This window comes from Pinus tabuliformis, chromosome 7 (assembly GCF_031772625.1).
Source record: "Pinus tabuliformis cultivar Carrire ecotype Pingquan chromosome 7, CPIR1, whole genome shotgun sequence".
NCBI lineage: Eukaryota > Viridiplantae > Streptophyta > Pinopsida > Pinales > Pinaceae > Pinus > Pinus tabuliformis.
This window is the reverse complement of record NC_142293.1, coordinates 262019116-262044620: the sequence shown is the minus strand read 5'-3', so window position 1 is coordinate 262044620 and position 25505 is coordinate 262019116. Positions and strand designations below refer to the sequence as shown.

Below are 25505 nucleotides of genomic sequence, written 5' to 3'. Positions count from 1 at the left end.
ATTTATTCTTGTTCAATGTAAGATTAGGGAAAAATTTTCCAGCCATACCAACCACCCGATCGACATCTTGGTTTTGCCCTCGATGTATTTATGAAATATGAAAAGCATCAAAACTATCAATTAAGCTCCATATCTCATGTTGGTACCTTACCAGGTGTGGCAAATTGTAGAGCATCCTTTTCCTTACCTGGTCCACAATTATCTGCGAGTCACCAAAAACTTTAAGATTTTTCACTTTCATATCAATGGCCCTTTTGAGGCCTTGCAGCACGGCTTCGTATTCTGCCGTATTTTTGGTGCACATGAACTCCAACCGGTTGGCCATCAAATGTTGGTTCCCTTGCAAGTCAATGAGAATGTTTCCAGTGCCTGCACCTCCAAGGCAGTTAGAGCCATCAAAATAGAGCGTCCAAAAAATAGAATCTAATGTTACATTCAATGAACTGTGCCTTATGAAAATAGTCCTACCATCTACTATAATACAAGATGATTCATCAGTTGGATCACGGGGGAGAGCTTCCAACTGTGTGTTTGTCACAGTTTCTTCAACTGTTTCTACCTGGAATTCTCTGAAACAGGTTTTGGTGGTATAAAGGTCGAAACTATAATTCCCAAGGATGGAGTTAGTAAACATTACAGGTTCATTGGGGTTGTTTAGTTCTGTTACCACATACTTCATGTATCTTTCTCAATCAACTCTCAGAATATCACCTTTTCCCCTCTGAGACAACAAGAGATGGGACCAATCAGTTGAGAAATATCCATTTAGATTTGATGACCAATCCCTATTGAGAAACATTCCATAAGCCTCAGGTATGTCGACTACCACTATATCAATGACTTGTGTGTATTGTGGTTTAGCAGCCATCCGAATCAACACATATTTTAACTCCCCAAGTACTTTCACATTTGTTCTGTCCAATTGCATAATTCAGGTTCCAGTTCTCTCAAGTATTGCATGCAGTCTTTTAGCAATAGCGTAAGGCATAACAATGGATGAGGCACTAGGATCTACCAAGCAATTGTATACATTCATGTTGAAGATTTCAAATGTGATAAGGAAAGGTGGAGTCATTGATTTTGATTTCCTCCCTATCATGGCTGCACTGACATCTTGGGGGTTTCAATTCATTTTTTAGGGAGTGGCTTCCATAGCTAATGGATTTTGAGCTGTGCTGGGGGTACGAAGAGGTTTGGATGCCAACTTCTTGGTTTGGCTACTCAGATTGGTAGGAGGTTTGCAGTTCCGCTCATTCATAGCTTTCAGGAGCAGATCCCCTTGCTGCGTTAACTTTAGCAAATCGAAGTATGTTATATTAGCCCTAGATTTCTTAAGATCATCTACAATGTTGTAATCAATGTTATAAACAGGGTAGGGCAGAGTAAACATACTAGTTTTTTTGTTCTTAGGTAGGATTTTACCATTTTGGGTCATCTTCGTTGCAGCCGAAGACATATTCTCTTTCTCTGGATAGTTCGCGACTGGTGTACTCTTGGAATTTCCACTAGGTTTACCCTTCTCAATAAGGACCTTGGGAGTGGATGCTTTCAAAGGGCGAGTATCTTTCTTTGTCTGGTCTATAGGCTTCATGGTGCCTGCAATTGGCCCTTTGCTTCGTGTGTGGATTTCATTAGCGTTTATTTCTGTCGTGCTACCTCCTTCATCATCATCGTTCTCATTAGTGTAGAAATCCCACAGTACATTGATTTGAGATTCTTCATCCGAGGGTTCTTCTACCTAGTACTCTTCCTCATATTCTTGTTCTGGTTCGAGCTCCACTATAGGTTCTTATTTGTTAAGGAGTGATCGAATAAGAACCAGCTCTTTCGTGTTTAAAGTCCCTTCATTGGGTGGAGCAGGCAGTGCAAGTGGACCATGACTACCCTCTGTCTTCTTACGATAGAAAGGTTTGAAGGGTCTTCTGTTGTTATACTCTCCTCCACTCCTACTCGTACTCTCTCCAGGATTCCTTTTCATATCGACAACTGCATTTGTCAGCTTCTTAATGATCCAATGCAAACCTTCTACATCTGTGGTATCCTTTTCCTTGGTTTCAGCCCCTTTGTTATCACTCCCATTACTCTTCTTGGATACTTGAGAGGCTTTCTTTTCTCCGATTGTAGGGTGGCATGCTATGAGACTAAGCATTTCATTCTCGACTTTTACTGCTTCACCGATAGCACCTTGTAAGGTCTGTGCGTTACTCCTTTTGACCCACATTGCAGTAGGGACAGGGAGAGCAGCAATGTAGAATTCCATAAGCACCTCTTCTGTAGGTCTGGCGATGGCCGCGATTATGTTGAACAAGGTGTTGAACCGGATATTAAAATCCTTAACCTTTTCTTTGGTTTCCATTTTCAAACGGGATGGTTCTAGGACTAAGGCATCAGGGATAGTTAAAGTACCACATGGAAGCTGCACCAGTCAGGGTAAAAGGGAATAGGCGACAGACTATATCTTCATCAGCTACCCCCAACATGTGCACGACCAGGAAGAACGAATTAATATGGTTTTTAGTGGTGTCTCCCCGCTCAGGGTTGAATTTAGGCAGTACCTTTTCTGCATTCTTGGGTAAGGGATGTTGCTGCCCACGTATCGCCACAGCATCCTGAGTGAGCCAAGGCGGCAGTGCTCCCAGAGGAGGTGGGAGTTTGTTTCCACCCGGTGGAGGAATATTAGCCATATCGAGGATAGGGATGTTCTGGTTGAGGCCTTCTTCGTTAGCATTTTCCAAATCAGGCCAGGGATTTCCTTTAGACGAGGAGTCCTCAGGGATTCTTCCCAAGGAGAGTTGATACTCTGCAAAGAATGAAGCACAATATCTTCAAGAGAAGGGGCTGCAAAGGTTTCTTCATTTATGTGATAGACCCTTGGCTTTCTTTTTTCTATCGGAGGTAATGACTAAAAGATAAGGAGATGTGATAGGGAACGAGCATAAGCCCAAGTAAGTCTTCTGACTGGTTGTTCCTGAGTGACAGGATACTCCCACAGTGTCTCTTCTTCGAAATGAGGCTTTTCCGAATGAGAGGAGCGGTATTTTCGACCTTCACAATCCATGTATTAATCTTCTTGAATCCATGCGTGGCACTTATAGATGAAATCTTGAAAAGCTGTGGACAGCGCGGTTCAAGCCCTCCTTCTAGTGCCAATTTGTTGACATGGCGAATGTTCGCTATACCAACAAGGGGAACTAACCCGATCGCAAGCCCCAATTAGACCTACTTTCATTTAGAATGGCTAGTTCTAACGGGTTTTAGTGGACCCCGTAAACTGTTAAATGCATTGTTAGATTGCTTCCGAGAGGAAGATTTCAATTAAATCAACAAAATAAAACAACTAACCTCTATGCATTAAATCCTATCTACACTACTTATAACTACTCAAATCTAGTTCTAGCTATCCTAATCTATCCTGCAGGAGCATGACAAAATAGAGGTTAAACATCATATATGAATCTGAAGTCTAAATGAATCAATTACTGGTTCACATAAGAACAAGGCTGCATCAATTCTAAATTGCAATCCAATCACTCATACAGGAATACACATTCCTTTTATGGAATTAAAGCTTGCAACTGATGTTTAACATAGTTTCAAATCAAGGACTGCTCATGAATTAAATATGATGAAGAATCACATTCAAACAACCAAAGCTAATCATAAACTGTAAGTCATCAATGGGCACAAACACAAATCACATTCATATTTATGCTCACAACAACATCCTGATTCTTAACATATAAGGAAGAGGAAAATCAATCTGAGAAAAGGCTCCTTCTCTAACCCAAACAATCTTCCTTACTCACAATAAACAAAAGTTGTTCTACCAAACGAAAAATCCCTGTTCTCATCTACGGAAGTAATATTTATGCCTTCAGGAACTGACCCCCCTGTCTCCCCTAACTTTTCCACTCCCCTCTCTTTTCACTACATGGATCAAAAAATGTACAGAGGAGAACGGTCGATGAGATTGTTGACACATCGAAGCCACCTTTGCTGGAGCGTCCTTCTTCTTGGGGAAATGAATGGATGTCGATGAAACAGAGAATGGTTTTGTATCATTTCGTTGCACCTGTGTGGAGTGGCTATTATTCCCTGTCATTTCTTGGAGGAAACTCAAGATGTCGTGCCCATCATCCCACATCTGGCATGCTTTGAGGTGTTTCTGGAGGGAGTGACATCTTGATGGATCACCATTGTACTTTCCTTTTGACACAGAACATGCCTTCATTATTCATTATGGCAGTTCATACCCCTTTCTGCAAGTTTTGCTTTTGTAGTATCAACACTGGGGGTGCAGAGGTGTCACCTAGACATACAACACCTTTATCTGCTACTGGATCCACTCGAACTCACCTACAGAAATAATTCATATTAGCCTTATGATTATGAACAAATGATAAAAACACCCAAGAACATCTCTCGCCATCATTGAAAAATGATAAGGTGTAATGAAATTAAAAGAGCGAGTGTGAAAGAAATGGCCCCTGGCTTAGCCGAAGCTGTGCTACAACGAGTTGCAATTGCACATCCCAATGGGACATCATATGCAACACCGCCCCTATCGGATTTCTTTAGAAAATGCAGACCATGACATCTTACCGAAAACACAGGAATACACGGAAAATATTGCATTTGATCACAAGGCTGGATTTCAAAATTAATACGCCCAAATGCATAGTTATAGGTGAGTCTGCGTCATCGCTTTAGGCCTTAGGCATTAGCACTAGACTCCGCCAATAGCGACTTAGCAATGGTGAAGGCGGACCCGATAACATATATATTCTGCTTGATAAGATCGGCGGGTCCACCAAATCGCATATCACAATGTGCACAGGCCCAGGACGCTGCCAATTGTGATATGTGACTCAGTCAGACCCGATATATATATATATATATATATGTATATGTATATATGTATGTATGTATGTATGTATATATATATATATATATATATATATATATATATATATATATATATATATATATATATATATATATATATATATATATATATATATATATATATATATATATATACATACATATATATATATATATATATATATATATATATATATATATATATATATATATATATATATATATATATATATATATATATATATATATATATATATATATATATATATATATATATATATATATGTTGTATTTAATAACGTGGCGGGTCCGCCATATCGCATTGCATTTTATAAATGATCCTGAGCTCCGCTGATATGCGATATGTGATGGGGCTTCGGACCCGAAATGAATGTGTTGTGTTTAATGGGATCGGAGGGTCCGCCATATCGTCGTGCACTTTATGTTCAAGCCTTGGGACCCCGCCGATTACGATATGCGAAATGCTCCGGACCCGAAAATATATGTATTCCGGTCAATAAAGCCGTCGGGTCTGGTGTATTATGGTAAGCATTATGTGTTTAATTTGCATGCAATAAGTGAAAAGGGGAAATTGGGCATCGTCTCGAGGTATTTTCATTATAACGAGTTATAACGGGAATAAAGATGCGATGAGAGGTTTTGAGGGGTTGGAAAAGTCCCAATGAGGATATGAATGAAGGGCTAGGAAAGGATTATAGATGGATCATGCGGCAGGTATTTATAAAGGGGGCCTTAACCATTTAAAAATTGAAGATTTGACTTGGCCAAGAGTTTAAATCCCTGGGATAAAACAGATCATTCGGAGGGGTGCAAGATCAACTTCTAGGGGACCCATTCAAAATTGCTTATCAAGGAAAATTTTAATAGGGTGGTGGTTGTGGTCACAACAGATAGTTAAAAAAAAAAAACATAATCAATTACTATTTACATTTGAATAGGTAATTAACAATGGTGTAGATTAATTTCTCATTGCATTTCTAGCATTTTGGAGTATAAATTTGAAAAAGGATTCTATCCCACTTGCAATTGTAATTGTAATATTCTTATATTTATAATTTGGTAACTTAAAAATTAGTTTTTAATATGATTTATTTTTTCAATGTTATAATTTAAATAATAAATTTATTAAAAATAAGAAAATTTATCAATTTGATTTAATAAATATTATGATTTTTTTATATGAATAAGTGTAACTCAAAAATGTGAATTTGACATTGCTGGAAATGTATATTTTATAAAATTCATTGAAGAGTTAACAAACATGATTCCCTCATACACTGAAGTAATATCCACTTGTGTTTAGGAAAATAAATAAGTGTAGTAATAATTAACGTAGTTGTAATAGTTCAAAGCTATAATTAATATAGTTGTAATGGATGCAATGATATGTGTGGTTATAAATCTCTCTCAAACTATAAGATGTGATTGCACTCAATTATGTCCTCACTTTGCAGAAGTGCGAAGTATATATAGAAATTTTTAATTCTAACTTAGGTTTGCAATATATATATTTTTAAATAATAAAAACACAAGGAATTCATAAATTTTAAACCATTAATTGACTAATTTGAATTTGAGTAATCTAGATTTAAAAGTGCGTAGGAAATTATTTTTAAGATAATAATATTATAAACTTTATCTTAGATTAGTTTGTTGTTGTATTTATTTATTTAATATAATTTGATTTATTTTTATTTAAAATTTCTAATTAAAATTATTAAATATATAAATATGTTGTATTTGAAACAAAAAACAATAAACAAATTATCATTCTCAAGAATTTCAAAATTGAAAAAGCAAAGTTAAAATCTTTTACAGAAAGTTATCTATATATTATTATAATTATTTTCATGGTAAAATAAAATAAAATATGGATTTATAATTAAGGAAAATTAGAGTTTGGAATATATTTGAATATTTATAAAACTATTTTTGCAATAAATAAATTTTGTAATTAGCTTATAGACAAGTATTGAGAGGCTACATTTTTTTTTCTTTTTTTACGATAATTATGATAGCTCGATCGAGCCTATAGCTCGATCAAGCCTTGTTTAACCACGTTAAGGGCTCAATCAATCGATCTATTTAAAATTTGAATTTCAAACACCCGAACAGGCATTTTAGGCATTGGATCGAGTTGTTAAGGTCCTAAAACATAGAGTTTTAGCTCCTCTTTTGCAAATTTTCTCTGCAACACCATCTTCTACCCTAGGAGACTCCAAGCATAATGTCTTTAAGTGGCAGAGTTGATCATGTTGAATTCGGGAAGGAACCCTTTATCCAATGCCATATGAGTATGACAATTTTGAACTCATATGATATTTTTATCTAGTTTCTTTTAAATATAACGCTTTAATTTTTTTGAACAATTTTAGAGAGGTTGAATAAAAAATCAATATCTAAAAATATACACAATGAAAAAGTTTCAAAAAATACCGCTATCTTTGTTTTCGAGTCCTCTTCATGTGTTTGAAAAATGCAATTGAATGATTACTTCACCTACACGAAAAGTAATTAAAAAATATAATTTGACCATAATTCGAGAGAATGACACGATAGCTCCCATACCTCAAGAGGTCATGGACCATCTACCAAATGTGGCGATGGTGGAACCCTAGACCAGGAGGGTGTCAGTGGGAAGGTTGACGTGCTACAGGGATTGTTGTACGCTTGACGATAGGCAAAAGTACCCGTCTAGTGCATGGGTCACACCTGTCAACGTTGGAGGTGGCCTAGGGAATGATGAGGATGGGTATCAGGGATATATGTTAGGGTTGTATAAAGAGAGGGTTTACACTTTTCTGTTCACAGTCACTCTCGTGATCCTTCCTCAGCTGCACGAGCCCATCGAAATAGTTAAACAATAATTTTTATGGTGGAGGTTTTATCCTACATTCAAGGATGGGAGCAATGATCAACCAACAGGATTGTGTGTATTTGAAGCCTGAACCAGAGGATATCCTGTCGGTTTCAGGGTTGTACCTTTCACAACATAATTTGGAAAAAGCTATTTCTCCAGGTAGACTGCCACAAGGAAGTCGAGAGGCTTGGTGGTTGATTGGTGCCAGGATGGCGGGTTTTGGTTGTTGGAAGATGGCATGCACTATGATTGAAAGGAGGGGGCGAAGGGTCCTGACAAGGAATCCCATGAGAGTCAAGATACAATGACATTTTCAGTGGGAGGTGCAACAAATGTGACGATGGAAAATCAGGTAAGCTCAAAAAACCATAGTTATTTTCATGTAGTAGGGTCCTTTACTTGAAGCAGACACGGCCTTTAGGGAAATAAGGGACAAGAGTCTTGCTCGAATCCTGGTAATATTTTATCCACAGGAGGGACTGCATGAGGAAATTTATCTTCAATACCAAGATCATATTTTCACACAGATCATTGATTATGAACAACTTCCCTTTCGCTATCACAGATACCATAAACATGGCCATTTAGCTGGGGACTATCCCCTAGGAATAAGAGGTGAAGAAGATACAGAGGGGATGTCGGAAATCTTAATCATACTCAGACTGTAGAAGAGGAACTGGTTCAAGCTGGGGATTTGGGGACTTAGCAAAAGGGTGAATAAGTGTTGATAGAATCTCAAGAAGTCTAGGATATGCAGATGGAGAATGATATTTTGTAGGAGCAGGGTGAGCCTCATGAGATAATGTGTGAAGATTTAGAGGCGAGGGGTGATACCATCCCTGAGCTACAGATTGTGGGTATTGTCTCTTCTCCCCTTCCTTCTGTTCATGAATCCTTTCAATCTTTGCTCAAGTTGCTCTCGAGGCCTAGTCCTTCCAGGCCTATTTCAATTGAAAATATTCCTGTTGATTATGTGTCTAAAGCCCAAGATAGTATCATTACATCAATCCCAGTAATTCAATTGAATCAAAATCTATCGGTTGACCTAAGTACCTTGTACTCTTTTGGGAAACCAGTGAATAAATCCAACTATTACCTTCGCTCTCGAGACAAGAAAGATAATCCCGAGGAAGGAAATCAAACCTTTCTAAGGCTCAACAAGGAGGAATAATTGACATAACACATGAGAAACAATTATCCTTTCATGGGGCGCTAAGAGCAGCGTAGACCCCAACAAAAGTGATCAAATGATTGTGATGTCTTTCAATTACGGAGGGTTTTCTAGTACCTCTAAAAAACTTGAACTAAAAATTATGTTCCTTAATTATCGTGCTGATGTAATTATGCTCCAAGAAACATTGAGAGCTGGAGAAGAAGTGAAAGTAGCCCTTAATAAAATGTTACCGAGATGGACTTTTCTGACTGTGGATGCCAAAGGAAGATTTGGGGGTTTGGCTTTGGGAGTAAAAGATAGCAGTGTGAAGCTACTAAAATCTTAGGGGTCGAACTTGGTGGTGGGGGTTAAGGTCTTATCATAGGAGCTATGCTCTTACCTATTACTTTTAAATATATATGGGCCATTCCAAGATAGGGTTTTATTCTGGAATAACCTATTCTCCAAATTATTTACAATAACCCGAACCTAGTAGTGGGAGGGGATCTAAACTTTTCATTGGCGTTGTCAAAGATATTGGGTCCTACATCCCAAGAAGACCCCTTGGATGACTACTTTTTTAATAAGATCATATTTGGAAAACTCATTGATATAAACATGCTAAAATCTAGACCTACTTGGAGGAATAAAAGAGTGGAGGAGGCCAATATAGCTAAGATACTAGACCGCTTTCTACTAAATCAAGAAATGTCTTCTAGGATTCCTTACATTAGACATTGGGTGGGTGTAGGAGTGGATTCAGATCACCTACCTATCCTACTGGAAATGAAAGGACCTAATCAAAAGTTGGGGTCTCCCTTCAAATTCAACTCAGCTTGGCTCAAAGATACCTCATACAACAATCTAGTTAAAGCTACTTAGAGACCATTAGCCAATGAACATGGGTATTCGCTAGCCCATTCTTTTATGGAAAATTTAAAGAGAATGGAGAAGAAAATGATAGAATGGGAAAAAGAGAAAAAGAATAGGGAGGAATCTTATTTAAGCAGGATAGGGGAGGAACTAGACCTCTTAGAAAGCCCAGAAGTGGATGGATATGAGACAAAAGAAAAGAGGGAGAAGATTAAACAATTGGATATTGAAAGAAGAAAAATCCTAAGTGATATAGAAGAACAATGGAGACTAAAAAGTAGAGCTATTTGGTTAGCAACAGGGGATTAAAAATCAATTTTTTTTTCAAAATTATGCTAAAGGAAGGAAAAGCACAAACATAATTCTGGGGTTGAAAACGCCCAAAGGGGGAATAGAAAACACTTTTTATGACCTAGCCTCACTGAGAAGGAACCACTTTAAAAATTTATTCAAATCTCCTAATGTGGTCTCGATTGCAGAGGTGATCTGGCTTGCCCAACGTTTTCCTCGATATGTGGAGGAGGAGGAAAACGATTTGCTTACGAAACCTCTGTCAGAAGGGGAGGTGGAAGGGGTTTTTTAAAGTATGCATAGAAACAAGAGCCCAGGCCCAGATGGGTGGACAATGGAATTTTTCTAGCACTTCTTTAACCTGTTAGGGCATGAACTTATAAGGGTGGTAGAGGAATCTTGGGTAAATCATGCGGTTTATGAACCTTTCAACTCTACTTTTCTGAAATTTATTCCTAAAATCGAGGACCCCTCATCTTTTGAGGAATTTAGGCCTATATCTTTGTGCAACTTAATCTATCAAATTATAGCCAAAATTATTGTAGTATGTATGAAACCTATCCTACCAAGAAATAGATCTAAGGAACAAGTTGGGTTCCTAGATGGAAGGCAGATTCATGAAGCAATTAGGGTGGCTCAGGAGACACTACATTGTATCAAGAGGAGTAGGAAAAAATAAGTGATTATAAAAATGACCTATCTAAAGCATATGACAGCATCAGTTGGCTCTATATTCGTATGTTAATGACCCACCTGAGATTCAGTATCCATTTGATTAACTGGGTGATGGGATGCATTTCAAATGTCAACTTTGTTATCCTGATCAATGGGTAGCCTCCCATTTCTTTCATAGCCAAAGAGAATTGAGACAGGGGTGTCCACTATCTCCACTCCTTCTCTTACTTACGAAAGAAGGTCTCAGTCTGCCGATATTGGCTGGGAAGAGAAGAGGAGACCTAAAAGGTATTGAAGTTTCTATAAATTTGTATTTCACTCATATATTGTTTTTTATGATATATTGAGATTCAGTGATGGAAACATAAGTGATATTCAACATATAACAGAAGCCCTCGATATGTTCTTAGTAGTAACAAGAATGTCTATAAATCCTCAAAAATCATCCCTAAGTTTTGAAGGTCTCCCCGGGACTGAAATTACCAGGGTCACCTCGGCCCTCCCATTTGAAGCTAATCCAATGAAGGATAGCTTTAAGTGCCTGGGTTTCCATTTAAAACCAAACTCTTATAGGAAACAAGACTAGTAGTGGCTCTCGACAAAGATCGAAAGGAGTATAAAACAATAGAGCTATAAATGGTTGTCGAGAGAGGGAATATTGGTTTTGAAAAAATCGGTCCTTATTGCAATTCATGTATACTAGATTGCACTAACTTAGATTCAAAAAGGTATACTCTCATGAATTAGGAAAGTGTGCAGCTGATTTTTGTGGGTTGGAACAAAGGAGGATTCCATGTTGCCATGGGTAGCCTAGGACAAATTTCCTAGATCAAAGGATTGGGGTGGGTTGGGCATAAAAGACTTATGAACTTTCACGTCCTCAATAGCAACAAAATAGGGGTGGAGACTAACAAAAATGGAGAATATGTGGACAACAGTTATCAAAAGGAAATACCCAATCCCCATGGATGAGTGGCTACGAAGTTCAGACAATAGACTTCCCATGCTTTAGTGGTATGGAAGGAAACATTGGACTCCTTCAGTATCATTGAAGATGGATTGGCCTAGCACGTTGGGAATGGGGAGAAGCTCAAAATCGGAATAGACCCGTGGGTGGGATGAAATGAGGGTTATGCCATCTCAAGGGAGGTTATAAACTGATTACATGCCCAAGGTATATATTTTCTACATCAAATCGTAAGAGGATATCTATCAACAACTTGGCATCAGGGATGGAAATTAGTGGAGGATATGCAAATGGAACCCAAATGGGAAGAGGAATGGAAGAATTATATAAGAGAAATCTAGAAAACAAACGTAAGATTAAGGTATAAATCGGACGTGATTGTATGGGTACATGCTCCTACAGGAAAATACTATCCAAATTTTGGCTACAACTAGCTAATGGTTAAAAGGGCATGGGGAGCACAACAATGGTGCTGGAAACCATTATGGAAACTAAAATGTCCTGCAAAATCAAGACTCTTTTTTGGTGCATCCTAAAAAAAATCCCTACATGGGACAATCTTTAGAAGAGGAACAGAATTGGTCCAAGATGGTGCACTCTCTGAAAAAGCGATGAAGCATCAGTCAAACACCTTTTTCGAAAGTGTCATTTCAGTATTAAGATATCGGAAGAAACAGTGAGATTTTTGGGAAAACCCCAAATTTGGAATGGGGAAAATATAAGTGATGCGTCACATAGATGGTGGAAGGACGTCCCAGAGGAAAATATGAAAAATATACCTCTGATAATCTCGTGGGGCATCTGGTTTGCCAGAAATAGAAGCATTTTTTAGGATATGGTCCCTTCTCATGCTCCTATTGTTGTATAAAGTGCCTTGATCTATGCTTTTTTGCCTCCACCAAACCTTGTTAAGATGCCTGGAATGTTAAGATAAGAACATATTAGAGGAGATATTACATGGGCTTATTTTGATGGTGCATCCGATCCATAGGAAAAATGTGGCTCGGGACTTTTCATTTATAAAAACAACCAAAAATTTCAAAAATATTCGGTGGTACTTGGCTCAGGATCAAATAATTTTTTGGAACTACAATATCTGAAACTCTTACTTTTTTGGCTTATACACATGAGGATGGGATCGATACAAATTTTTGGAGATTCATATAGTGTTATAAAATGGTTTAATGGAGAACAAAGATGTCAAAATTATATTTTGATTCCATAACTTGAAGGAATTTTACATTTGAAACAACACTCTGACTACATAATTGTCTGTTATATTTACAGGGAATGGAACACTCAGACAAAATTCCTTTCTAGGGAGGTTCTGCAACAGTATATGGGCTCCTGGCACATAACAGAAGTTGATGGAGATAGGATCCATGTGTCGAATCAATAGCCTTTTATCTCTTGATGGATCGGGTTTCTCATCAAAGAATTTTTTGTTTCTTTTATGTTATGTCAAAGTATTGTTTTGATACTACTGGTTTATAGATGCCACAAACATTTGATGATGGTCACATGATGTACCTTTTTATAATTTTGAACAATGCATGTTTTAGCAAAGGGTCGTTTTCCTCACTAATGGTGAGTCCCAATATCTAGTACTGACTCTTTTTGATATTTTGGGTTTGAGTAGTTTCAAAAATTCTACGATCAACCCAAAGATGGTTTACTATATGTTTTTTGGACATAAAATATTTTGAATGCTTAAATGCATCTACAAATGTAACTTTTTATTGTGTTAATAGAAAGTTCTATTTTTTCCTTGGAGAAAAAATAGAAAAATATAATTTTGCATAAAAAAATAATTTTTTAATATGAAAAACTTAGCTCTCTCCAGGTAGATCATCTTATATATATATATATATATATATATATATATATATATATATATATATATATAGAGAGAGAGAGAGAGAGAGAGAGAGAGAGAGAGAGAGAGAGAGAGAGAGATTACACATTTTAGACTAAGTTATGCTACATGAAGACACACATACCCCTTAATATGTGTGAAAAATTGCAAGGATAAGCATTTCATTTAATAGAAAATCCACATATTATATGATACTAAATTTTTTTGCAAAAAATATCATTAGGACAACAACATAATTCTCCACAATTTTTCCCTTTACTCCAAATCAAAATTCATAGTGGTTATATGAATTTTGAGTGCTTCAATTTGATAAAAGAGGAAAAAATTGAAATTTCATTGCCACATTTGGCCCAAAAGTGTAACCCATCTTCATGCATTCACTGAGGAAATATTGTATGTTTCGTTAGTTCTCCCTTGAAATTATTTGTAGAATGATGTTTTTCAAAATAAATAGGTTTGTATAGTGGCATTCAATATCAATTGGTCTATAATCTTGATATACGTAAACACCTTTCTTCCATATTCTTTCATTTTCTGTTAAATATTCTCCTTTAATAACTATCAACCCTATCATAAACATAAATCTTTTGGATTCCATTACTAATACATTGAGGGTATGCTTTCCCTCTAATCAATGTGCTAACCAATAGTCAATGCCCAATTCATTACCTTATGGGGAAACCATTGTGCTTATATTCCACTCAAAAAATGGAGAGCCAACAGATAAGTCTACTTGATCAACAAGTCATGATATATTCATTCTAGGTAAATGAAAGTTAATAGAATATTGATCGAACCTAGTTGTATGAGATTTGAGACATGATCATAATCTTGTGAAATAATTAATTGTTCCTCTTCAAACTAGGCTAATTCACTAGTTATATGTTTCCCATTTGGGAAATATATACAATCCCTTCTATCAACCCAATATGTAGATTCATAATCAATCCATTATCTAATACTATATGAGCCAACTAAGTAAAAATAAGCAAAAATGAATCCATATTTTAACTATAGAATTCTTTGATGTTGATACTAAATTAATGAGTATCCTGAATTATTTTTCATTCATATGTATGTGATTAATCTACATTGACCACATCTAAAAAATATCTCTATGAATGTCGATTCCTTGTTGATTGGTCTTCTCACCTTCATGTTCCTTTTTCCATTACTAAACAACATCATCCAATAATATATTTTGCATCTTGAATGAAGAAATTAGCTTTGAAATTCATTTCTTGTGTGCATAACGTAGTTTTGATTCATGTACCTATATGTCATACTCACATTTACCTTGAATAGACTTGAAATAGTTCTAAATATGTCACACCTTGCATTTCTTATGAAACTTACACAACCGTTGAAATACTGTCAAGAATTTTCGAAGTGGCCTAGAATTTTCATAATCTAATTCATGGCCCCTATCATCACTTATATAGAAGTGATATTCCTTCAACATAATTTTATTGTCTATCTTACTATATGACCCATGTTTGTATGTGATATCAACCATTATGCTAACCTCCATCCAAAGATGATAGTGGATTTGAATCCCATTTTATGGTTGAAGGATGTAACTCTCAACTAAATCAACATATGATAAGGTCATACTAATGGGAAATGTAACTTTTCATATTTTAAATTGCTGAACTTATTATCAAGCCAAATGGACATGCTTAACATATTGTTGAGTCTTTTCAAAGAAATCCTTACTGAAGTCACAAATTCATATTACCTGGTGGAAAAATAATAAAAACCTATATAAGTTCATTGTTAAAATTATTCATATCATCATATTTGAAAGTGAAATATCTTAAATTAATGATACCATTCCAATATCTAAAAAGGAATGAAATCATTTAACTACTTATTACTAATATGGAAAATTACCATCAATGTCATTTTATTTTATGTCCTTCTTTGATATCATATGTGACATATTTGACTCAACCTCCTTTCTCCCTACATAGACAAACTCGACCTCCCTCTTCCCTACTCATTCTCTCTTCCTGACAACTCAACATGATTAGAACTCACACTACTTGCCCTCGTAGTGTAGAAATTATGGTGTAGAAATTAAATGATGGCTAGTTAATTTAATTAAGGCATTTCACATGTCTCACGAAACCTTTTATGTATTTTGGAGATCTCAAGTTCCTTAGCCTCTTTGAAACAAATTAAGACTAGAACACTTGTTCTATGCTACAAAATCTAACATCACACAACTATACCAGCAACCCGTATCACTAGTTTGAAAATGGAGGAGGTGATTGAATAATATGAACTAACAAGCTATCCTCTTCCATCTCTATACCAACTAAACATTCCAAATAGCTCCATAATAACTACAATATTGAAATTAACTTTCCGAAGAGCTAAAGAGATTACAAAATTACCTCACTAATACTCTCCTAGGCAAAATCCCAATGGTTGCACATATCCCACCTTTGGCACTGGTCCTGTTATGAGGGAAAAAGATCAAGTGAAAAAAATGATGGGACTAATGGAAGGTTCCATTGCTTGATGGTTGAGGGAACCTCATATCCAAATAAGTTGGAAACATAAAAAATACTACTTAATGGAATTAGCATACCATTCTATAAAAACAACGTTTTCCTCCACTCTAATTAACAATTGAGAATGGATTGACATTGATAGGGTGACGGTACAACACAAAAAATTTCTATTATTTGTGATGTCATCATGAGGGAATGATCATAAATGGTTTGGTGATGCTCATATTCTCCTCATTTCCTCCTTAACATCTCCAATATTAAATCAATGCAACATATAAAGAAACAAATAATATGGGTTGTCTCTTCATTATCAATTTGTGAAGTGCCACATAATCAATACCTTTGTAGTTATGTCTTGAAGAACATGCTCCACACCTATATTTCTGTTGAATTTATCCAACAAATTACACAAAAAGGAGCATCCTCAAAATTTTTTATTAACAAATCAACACTTAAAAAGTGAAGGACAATAGCTAAGGTAAATGTAAGTTAGTATACAAACACTACCCCTAAAATACATTTCCCTTGGAAAACTAAGTTTCAGATTTCAGATGTCACAGAATATAAAATTTCCAATGTCAAAGACAAGTCAAGCTCCACATCTTCTGTATTAAAATGGTCTTGTTTCAATCAATAGCTGGTTGTAGATTGGTACAATTATTATGACAACAAATCAATCCAAATCACTCTCTTGGCTTTGCATGGCCTTCAAACCTCTTAGCTTCTGCATCAAAGAACACAATAAAGTAATTTCCTAGAGGTTGAATTATGAGGTCTATAAGAGTACAAATATTTCATAGTTCTTATTGATCTAAGCTAATTATGACCTAAGTTCTTGCAACAAGGTTATAAACCAGCAAGAAGAATTTCATCTGGCATTATTTTACATATAGCTTTGTCCATGACGCCCAAAATCCATTAGATTACCCTCTAACACAAATCAAATATTACATTTTTGTTGGAAAATAAATCAATCTCAATCAATATCTTGGCTCTCCATGGCCTTCAAAATTCTTAGTGTCTACACCAAAGTACACAATGAGATAAATATCCTAGGCCAGTGAAACATATCCATACCAATCTTCTCGATAGGCTGCAGAAAGGATTCAATCTTTGAAGGCATTGCTTAACTGGGAGTTATGCAATCCCCTACAAACCCAGTAGTTAAACCACTGTAAGGGGCCATTCTATCAGACTCATAAGATGCCATAGAATGTATATATGAAATCTCGTGAAAAGAGATCCCATTCCATGTAGAAGCAAGTAAGTCTTTAGAGTCCCTAACAATACCCAAGTATCAGAATTTAGTACGCAAATGGGAAAAATATATTCTAAAAAATTATGGTTCCTAAATATGTGTTGTACATAAAGCATTTTTTATGCATATGGGTATTCAATGAAGGGGAATGATGTGCAGTGTAAACCAAGTGTTTTCTTGATGTGGTTGGACAACACTTCCCATTGTTTCCTTGGTGTTAATCTTAGTGAATATTCCATCTTTGGTGGAATCAAGGAATAACCTTATTTGGGTTGATTTCTAATCAAAGAATAATAACATTTGATTAGTATAGTAACAATTTTTCTAATTTGTAGATAGGTAAATAGTAATTCTCAAGTTTCTCACAAGTATTTAAGTACTTTAAGCAATGAGTTCACGATATTTTCCCTTTTGATCATGAGCCACAATGGAACTTGTTCTTTTACCTTTAATGTGTCCCACAAACATTGTATGTAGGTATTCAACCATAATTTTCTATGTTGTCATATAGTTCTCCAAAATGTTACGCTTATTGAAACTCAAGCCACAACTTTTGTCATCAAACTTATATAATCTAATTCTTATTAGTCATGTATTAGTCTTGGGTTCATGGATTTTTGTATGCACCTCATTGTTGTAGAATGTTCATATCCACAATATTGGGTTTGGCTATGTTTTATTTCATGAATGGGAGTTATGCTAGGGAATGCAGTTAGGGGAGGAATTTTGAAACTATGGATATGCAATAGTTTTTGTAGCATTTGTGGAGATGTGTTGTACATAAAGCATTTTTTGTGGATAAGGATATTGGTTGAATGGGGATGATGTGCAGTGTAAACAAAGTATTTTTTTGATGTGGTTAGAGAACACTTCCCATTCTTTCCTTGGTGTTAATATTATTGAATTTTGCATCTCTGGTTGAATTAAGGAAGGACCTTATTTGGGTTTATTTATCATAAAACAATAATGACATTTGATTAGTACAGTAACATGTTTTCTAACTTGTAGATAGGGAAATCATCATTCTCAATTTTCTAACTAGTATTTAAGTACTTTAATCAATCAGTTCATGACCTTTTCCCCTTTGATCATGGGTCATAATGGAACTTATTCTTTTACCTCTAACATGCCCGAGACTGTTTGAATCCTCTCTCCTTCAAACATCAAATACGTGATCTTCGTGGTGATGGGAAAACTTCAACATATATGTTTCTCTACTTAAACCTCTCCCCTCATACAATATTAATGGAAAAGAACATCATACAATGCTAGGGACATCCCCTTGAGACTAGAAAAGCACTAGTCAAAAAAGAGATACATCCAAAGAGGATTTACTTGTCTGGAGTTGGTCCACAATTCTATTGGTGTGGATTAACAAGCATAGACGCAAAAGAAAATAGAAAATTCATCACAAATGGTGATAGGACAATTCATGTTGATTCTTTAAGAAATAAGATAGAAGGGAAAAAAAATATCTAAGTTGTAAATTGATACAATATCAAAATAAATATACCAATGAATAACCCAATGACGATACTGAAAGAGGGAGAATGAGGAGATGTTCTACTTTAACCACATTCAATATGGAGTTGACTGGCTACAATGACTCATATTTAGCAGGTTGCATTGATGACAGGTGAGCTTCCTCTCGCTCCTCTAATGAACCAACTAATGCCCATGAACCATGTAATGTCTTCAAACATGGACTAGTCCTAAAACGTAAATTGCCCACAATGGGCCATTACTGTTTTTTCGTTTTTTGCCAATCGAATGTCCATTTCAATTAGAAATTCACATTTGAAAATGAGGGATCTAAAATCAAGATTGCCTTTTTATCAAAATAGTCAAGAGCAGGTCGACTGACTTTCTAAATCTTGGTTACAACCAAATAAAAGGAACTCACCATTCAAAAACTATAGAATTGCATGTACAATTAACACTAAGAAATGAATTTACATCTCAAGTTCAAAACATGGTGGTTGTTTTTGCTGCTATAAAACCCTCTATAGATGAAGAAATCACTGACATACCTAACTATACCTAATCCAATTGAAAATTCAGGGAAAATGAATGGTTTATTTTTATCAACGGACCTAGAGTAGGTTTACCAGGTATCATGGTCACAGTCGTGGTCGTGGTCATGGGATTCTTCATCGTCGTTACTGAAGACATAAGAGGTGGATGATGAGGAGGAGAGGTATGGTAGATATTTGTATGTTGAAGGAATGGTGTTAAGGTTAGAGATAACAGAGTCTAAGTCACAGTCATCATCCAAGTTTAGGGAGTCCTAAATGAGACACTTGAGAGAACTGAACATCATGTTGGGTTCATGCATCAACAAATGAAGAAAATTGGTTAAGGTTCCACCACTATCATCATCAATTAGGAAAGTTTCCACCTTGCCATCACTATCACAGGTGAAGTCCGACAGAATGGCACACGGAGTAGTTCATTCGTTGAGCTTATGGATAGGCATCAATGGAAACAACTTCCCAATTTCCCAGAAGTTAGGAATTAACTTGAATATTGACATATTTATGTGACACATGGCGGGCCCTTCTGCGACAAGAAAAGATATGACATCCACATCTCATCTACAGTGGCTAATGGTTCAAGCCTCAAGTTCCCTTCTTTGAACAAATCTAGGAACCTTGCTTTCATATGCTCTATGTACATTGGTTGTTGTGGAAATTCCCCATGGCAGTATTATCCATGATTTTTTTATAATCACCCATTAATTTCTTAGGAAAATTGTCCACCAAAAGCTTTAGATCTATTCCAGCCACAACTGCAGATACAAAGTCCTTTTTTCATGCACAGACACAACATCAAACACTAGAATAAAATGGTGTGAAACCAGAGCTCTCCCACATTCACTACATGTGATGAGATGGTTTACCCCTTCCCGATTATAGGCCACAGGAACTTCCTTGACCATAGTCGCTGCATATGCTTCCAAACTATAAGCAAAAAACATATCAGATCAAGAACACTTGGTACCTTCATAATCAATACCAAGCCCTCCTCCAATGTCACTGATCTTCATATTGGTGCCCAGCTTAACAAAATCACAGTATATATACATCACTTCGCTCACACCATCATTAAGAAATAAATGCATCGGATCTAAGACATACTATGTAAAGGAAGAAAATCAAGACAATCCAACATCCCTAATTTCTGTAATTTCCAAACGATGCCAACAATCTCCAAACTCGTGAGCCCAAATTTTCCCTTCTCACTAGATTTGGCGCCGAAATGACCACCTTGTTTGGTCCTTAAGTTGGCTCAAACCCCAATAACAGCCCTCATGGTTAACTTGCATTTCACACTGAGAACCGAATCCAGTTCTTCTTCTTGCTCCAACACAATAATGCAATTAAAATTCAAGGGTATGGTAGTAAGCACCAATGAAATATATTCTTCATATTTGTATCCATTACAGACAAGCAAATCTTTAGGGCTTGATTTACACATGGAACCCATGGCTAGCAACAACTCTAGTTTCGACCTAGCTTCAAGCCCAAATTCATAGGGCTTCCCAAACTCCACAATGTTCTCCACAACATATTCATATTGATTGCATATGTATTGTAGAATCAAAGGTTGATTGTAGAGATTCCATCCTATGCTTCAGCACATCAAGAAACCTAATAATAAGAAGTGTTGACATTCCTAGCCCTCCCAAATATTTGGAACCAACCACCTTCTTGATGATCTTCATCACATTGAGGTCGATAACCTCGTTCATCACATTGAGCTGATAACCATGAGGTCAAACAACCCCGTTCCCATTATAATTCACCACAAAATATGGAGCTACACACCCCTTGAATCTATACAACACAAAATAATGGGCAATGGACCAGGAGATGGGTGTAGCAACAATGCCTACATCGTTTCCATTAGAAAACAAGGGGTTGGGAAAAATCAAAACCAAAAGAACAAGAAGAGATCCCTCCCCTGGCAAGCCATAGATACGAAGGGGGTTATGATGGGGAGACTCCACAATACCTAAGCAAGCCAAGGGAAGCATCCCTTCCAACATTTTTACTCTCTCTCTGGATTTAGAGCGACATGGGTCATTACTCTAATGAACTTCCAACGCAGCATTTAATGTAACTGCTTATGATGATACAACGACGAATTTTTTTTAATCATCTAACACATCAAATCAATGACGCAAGAGAGTACACAATGGCACATAGGTGAGTTCTTCTCAAAGGGAAACACACTAAGCATATAGGGGAGTTCTTCTCGAGGGAAACACCTCACGACGTAATTATTAGTTTGAAGTATTTTCTAGTTTTTAACATTGACGTTAATCAATACAAAACAACACAAAGGCATGTGTCTATTTTGGAATAGGCCTTCCATAATTTTAATTTAATTATCAATAATTATTAGGTGAATTTAACCTCCAAAAAATATTTTAAAATATTCTTAGTTGTATACAAAAATCAAATGTTAAGATTTATATCCAAAGTAGTTATGCCCTTTTTCGCATTTTTAATTAAACTGATTAATTAAAAAATGTCATATGAACGAGTGTCATATGAAATGACTCATGGTTAGTGGACATATAATATCGATAATCTGTGATATTTATCCATGGTATTGTAGCAAAGCCTATAAAGTGAGTGTGAATCTCCATGGTTAAGAATATTGTCAAGTGATTTTTTTAATGTATAAATATTTAATTTATACAATAATAATAATAAATAATAATAATTTATAAGTTAGTTAATTTTTATGATTTTTTGTAATTTAATAATTTGAAATGTATCATAAATAAGTGTTTTGATGTTTATCATAAATAAAAAAAATTATGTTTATCATAAATTTATGTTTATATTTTATTAGTGTTTACTAACTATTTAATTTATATAGGTAAATTAATTGTTATTAAAAAATCATAAAAACTTAACTAAAAAACAAAAAACATGAAAATAATTTAACAAAAATTATAACTAAGATTAATGAAAAAAATTGAGTTATATGGAGTTATTGAAAATTCAAACAATATAACCAATAAAAAATGCAAGATGGAACAAGGAATAGTGACAAATATAAAACGCCATATTGCGTCAATGCCTTTTCGAGAGAGAAATACTCCTGTCACCCTTACAGGAACAAATCTCCTCTCCTCCTATGTGCATCTATTCACTTGCTTAACGCATGTATCGTTTACCCCTTCTCTGGGATTCACCTCCTCTAGGGAGTTGGAGCTTACTTATATGGATGGGGATTGTTTGTAACGAAGGGCAGGCTTATTTTCTTTAATGAAACAATGGATTGCAATGTAGGAAATGGCTTAGGACTCATGACCTCAGCCCATTGAATTCGATATAAGGTTGCAAAGTCTCTCAATTATAGCCGATGCATTTCCAAAATTTTCTCCACTATTTTGTTTGTGGCTCCTTTTCTTCGACCTAAAAAAATGGAATCCAACACTGATGTTGCTCAAATGTATATCAATGAGGATAGTTGGGTTATTCAAATTAACGAATCTCTCGACACACTCCAACAAGAAGAGGAGGAGAATGTGAAAGGGTTCTATGTCTCGATGTTTAATGTGCCAAAAGAGTTCTTGGGAGACAAGCCTCAAGCCTACATTCCTAAAATGGTTTGCATTGGCCCTTGTCACTATTGGAGATCTGAGATCCATGATACGGACCGCTACAAGTTGGAAACTTTGCTTACAGATTTCAGAAAAAAATGAAGGGTCTAGCAAAGTTTTAGTCGGTCACTGTGGAGGAATTTAAAGAATATGATTGGGAAGTCGGGAGTTGTTATCACAACTTCATCGAATATAAGGAAGAAACCTTGGCATGGATCATGCCTCCAGATGCCATTTTCCTTCTTGAGTGTTTGCAGTTTTATGTCAAAAATTTTGACCAAAGCTTCTACTCTGACGTCAAATTGCTAGGACATGTCTTAGATCTGACTGGCACCAATTCCTTCTACAACTATGTTCTCAGAGATTTGATGATGCTCGAAAATCAGATGCCACTTTTCCTAATGAAAACAATTTTGGAGTTGGAGTTGGGTTCTGAAGCCAAGGCAAAGGAGAGGCTCTCCAGCCTATTGTGTCTAATGGTTCAAGAACTATTACCTTTCAGTTTCAAGTTTCCAGAGACCGGAAATATTTGTATCAAAGAAAGGTGGCACATGTTGGAGGTGTTGTACTATTGTATTGTCCCTTGTTCTGACAATAAAGTTCCAATTCGATTTGATGAAGGAAAGGATGCTCCTTTTCCAGCGAACATGTCAGCCATTACTCCAACTCTAATTGAGGAAAAATATGATTCACTTGATCTAGCAGATAGTTTAACCATTAAAGAAGCCTTCAGTATGCCCTATCAAACTCTCTCTTCTATGAACATTGGTTTCGCTCAATTTCTCACGTTGTTACTTCAGCGAGCGTTGAACTGGAAGCCTTCGCAATTTTTGATGAAGTTTCCCTTTCTTCTTATATTGAGTATGTTTAAAAGGCTTGAAAAAGATGCAGTGGGAACTAAGGAAGAATCATCTGTTAAGATCATAAAACCCTCTCCACATGAATTGAATATTCCTTCTATGGCTGATTTACATTTGGTAGGAGTGAAATTCTCTCCTACTGATGGCGATATCAGCACAATAAAATATGATGAGAAAACGACCATACTTTACCTCCCCAGAGTAAATTTAGACAGTAACACAGAGGTTATCCTGAGAAATATGGTGGCATTCAAAGCTTCTGTTGCGCCTGGTGCCTTGAGTTGTTGTAGACAGTCGTAACAATAACAAACTTAATATAATTGCCTATGATGATCCGATGATGAAAATATTTTTAGTTGTCTAAAACATCAAATCAACAGTGCAAGATAGTACACTATGAAACATAAGGGAGTTCATTTCAGACAGAAACACCTTATGGCATAAAAATTGCCTTGCAATTTCACATCACAAAAATTACATCCTAATTGTTAGACTATGAATTCACAAAGTGTGAGACATCAATTGCAATGTCTTGACATCTGAAATGATATAAATTAACAAACTCTTTAATATGTTAAATTATATCTTTTATTAAATGATATAAACTAACAAACTCTTTAATCTATGTTATTTCACATCCAATGGAGCAACGTACTTCCACATCGTTCATAAGCTGGTTGTTATTAGGGACTATGGATTCTATGAGAAAGAGAGCCTTGTATTGAAGGGAAAAACTTTGGAAGGCCTGAAGTTGACACTGAAATTGCAACAATATTCCGAAAGTATAATGAGTAGCAGGTCAAGACACGATGCAGTGTGTGGTTTCCAGGATTCCAAGTAGCCTTGTTTATAACTAGGGGACTGGGTTTGTATGCATTCCATATTCGTTGTAAGGGGCAATATTCAATTATTTATATGATAAATTTAGTGTTGATGGATAATTTTTGTCCATGAATGCGGGGTTTTTGAATATTGGAACACTTCAGGTCTTGGTGTTTCTCATTTTTGGCCCTCTCCTGCTCTTTGGTCTTTTGGTACATCTAGAATATTGTCCCAGCTAGGGTTATCCACACTTCCTATCCCACATGAGACCATATCATGGCCTATGATCTAGCCAGTGTTCTGGAGGTTTCCCCCCTCATCCTCGCCGAACATGTTTAACATCCTTACATTTGAATTTTTTCATGTTGTCATAATTTTCCTCATAGATATCTAAATCCTTTATTGTATCATTTGTAACCAATTGAAAACATTTTTCCAGATACCATATGCCTCTGTGGATTGAAATCCTTAAGATTGTCTTCCCTACATCACAACAAGACCATGGATCATGTCTAGATACCACTAATTAATCAACACTCTAGCAGAAGTGGATAGACACTTTCACCATTTCCAAACCTTGCAAAAATTTTGGTTTCAGATGTTGTAATCGATGGTGGACATTCTTGGGATGTTGTTTTTGTTGTTGTTGTTGCACGGGATGATACTTCCACTTTATTTCATAGATGCACTTTGGGTCCTTCTTTCATAGAATGTAACTAGAGATGAAAGGGTGGTGCACGTTTTCTGGTGGACCATACCAGAATTGAACACATTTCTCTCTATTTTTTATCATTTCAAATTTTTTGGCATTGCTTTTCCAGGAGGT

At 35.9% G+C, this 25505-nt stretch overlaps 1 protein-coding gene and 1 pseudogene across 1 annotated transcript; one reads left to right on the top strand and one right to left on the bottom strand.

The window, feature by feature from the left end:
* Positions 1 to 19664: 19664 nt before the first annotated feature.
* LOC149246848 (arginine decarboxylase-like) lies at positions 19665 to 21128 on the bottom strand (annotated as a pseudogene).
* A 2087-nt stretch (positions 21129 to 23215) lies between these two features.
* On the top strand, positions 23216 to 24157 carry LOC149246847 (putative UPF0481 protein At3g02645). Its single transcript, XM_089442657.1, has one exon. The coding sequence runs from the start codon at positions 23216 to 23218 to the stop codon at positions 24155 to 24157; it is 942 nt and encodes a 313-aa protein (XP_089298783.1).
* The last annotated feature ends 1348 nt before the right edge of the window (positions 24158 to 25505 follow it).

Excerpts from the sequence above, each read along its gene's own strand:
- LOC149246847 (XM_089442657.1), top strand. The coding sequence starts at position 23,216 with ATGCCTCCAGATGCCATTTTCCTTCTTGAGTGTTTGCAGTTTTATGTC.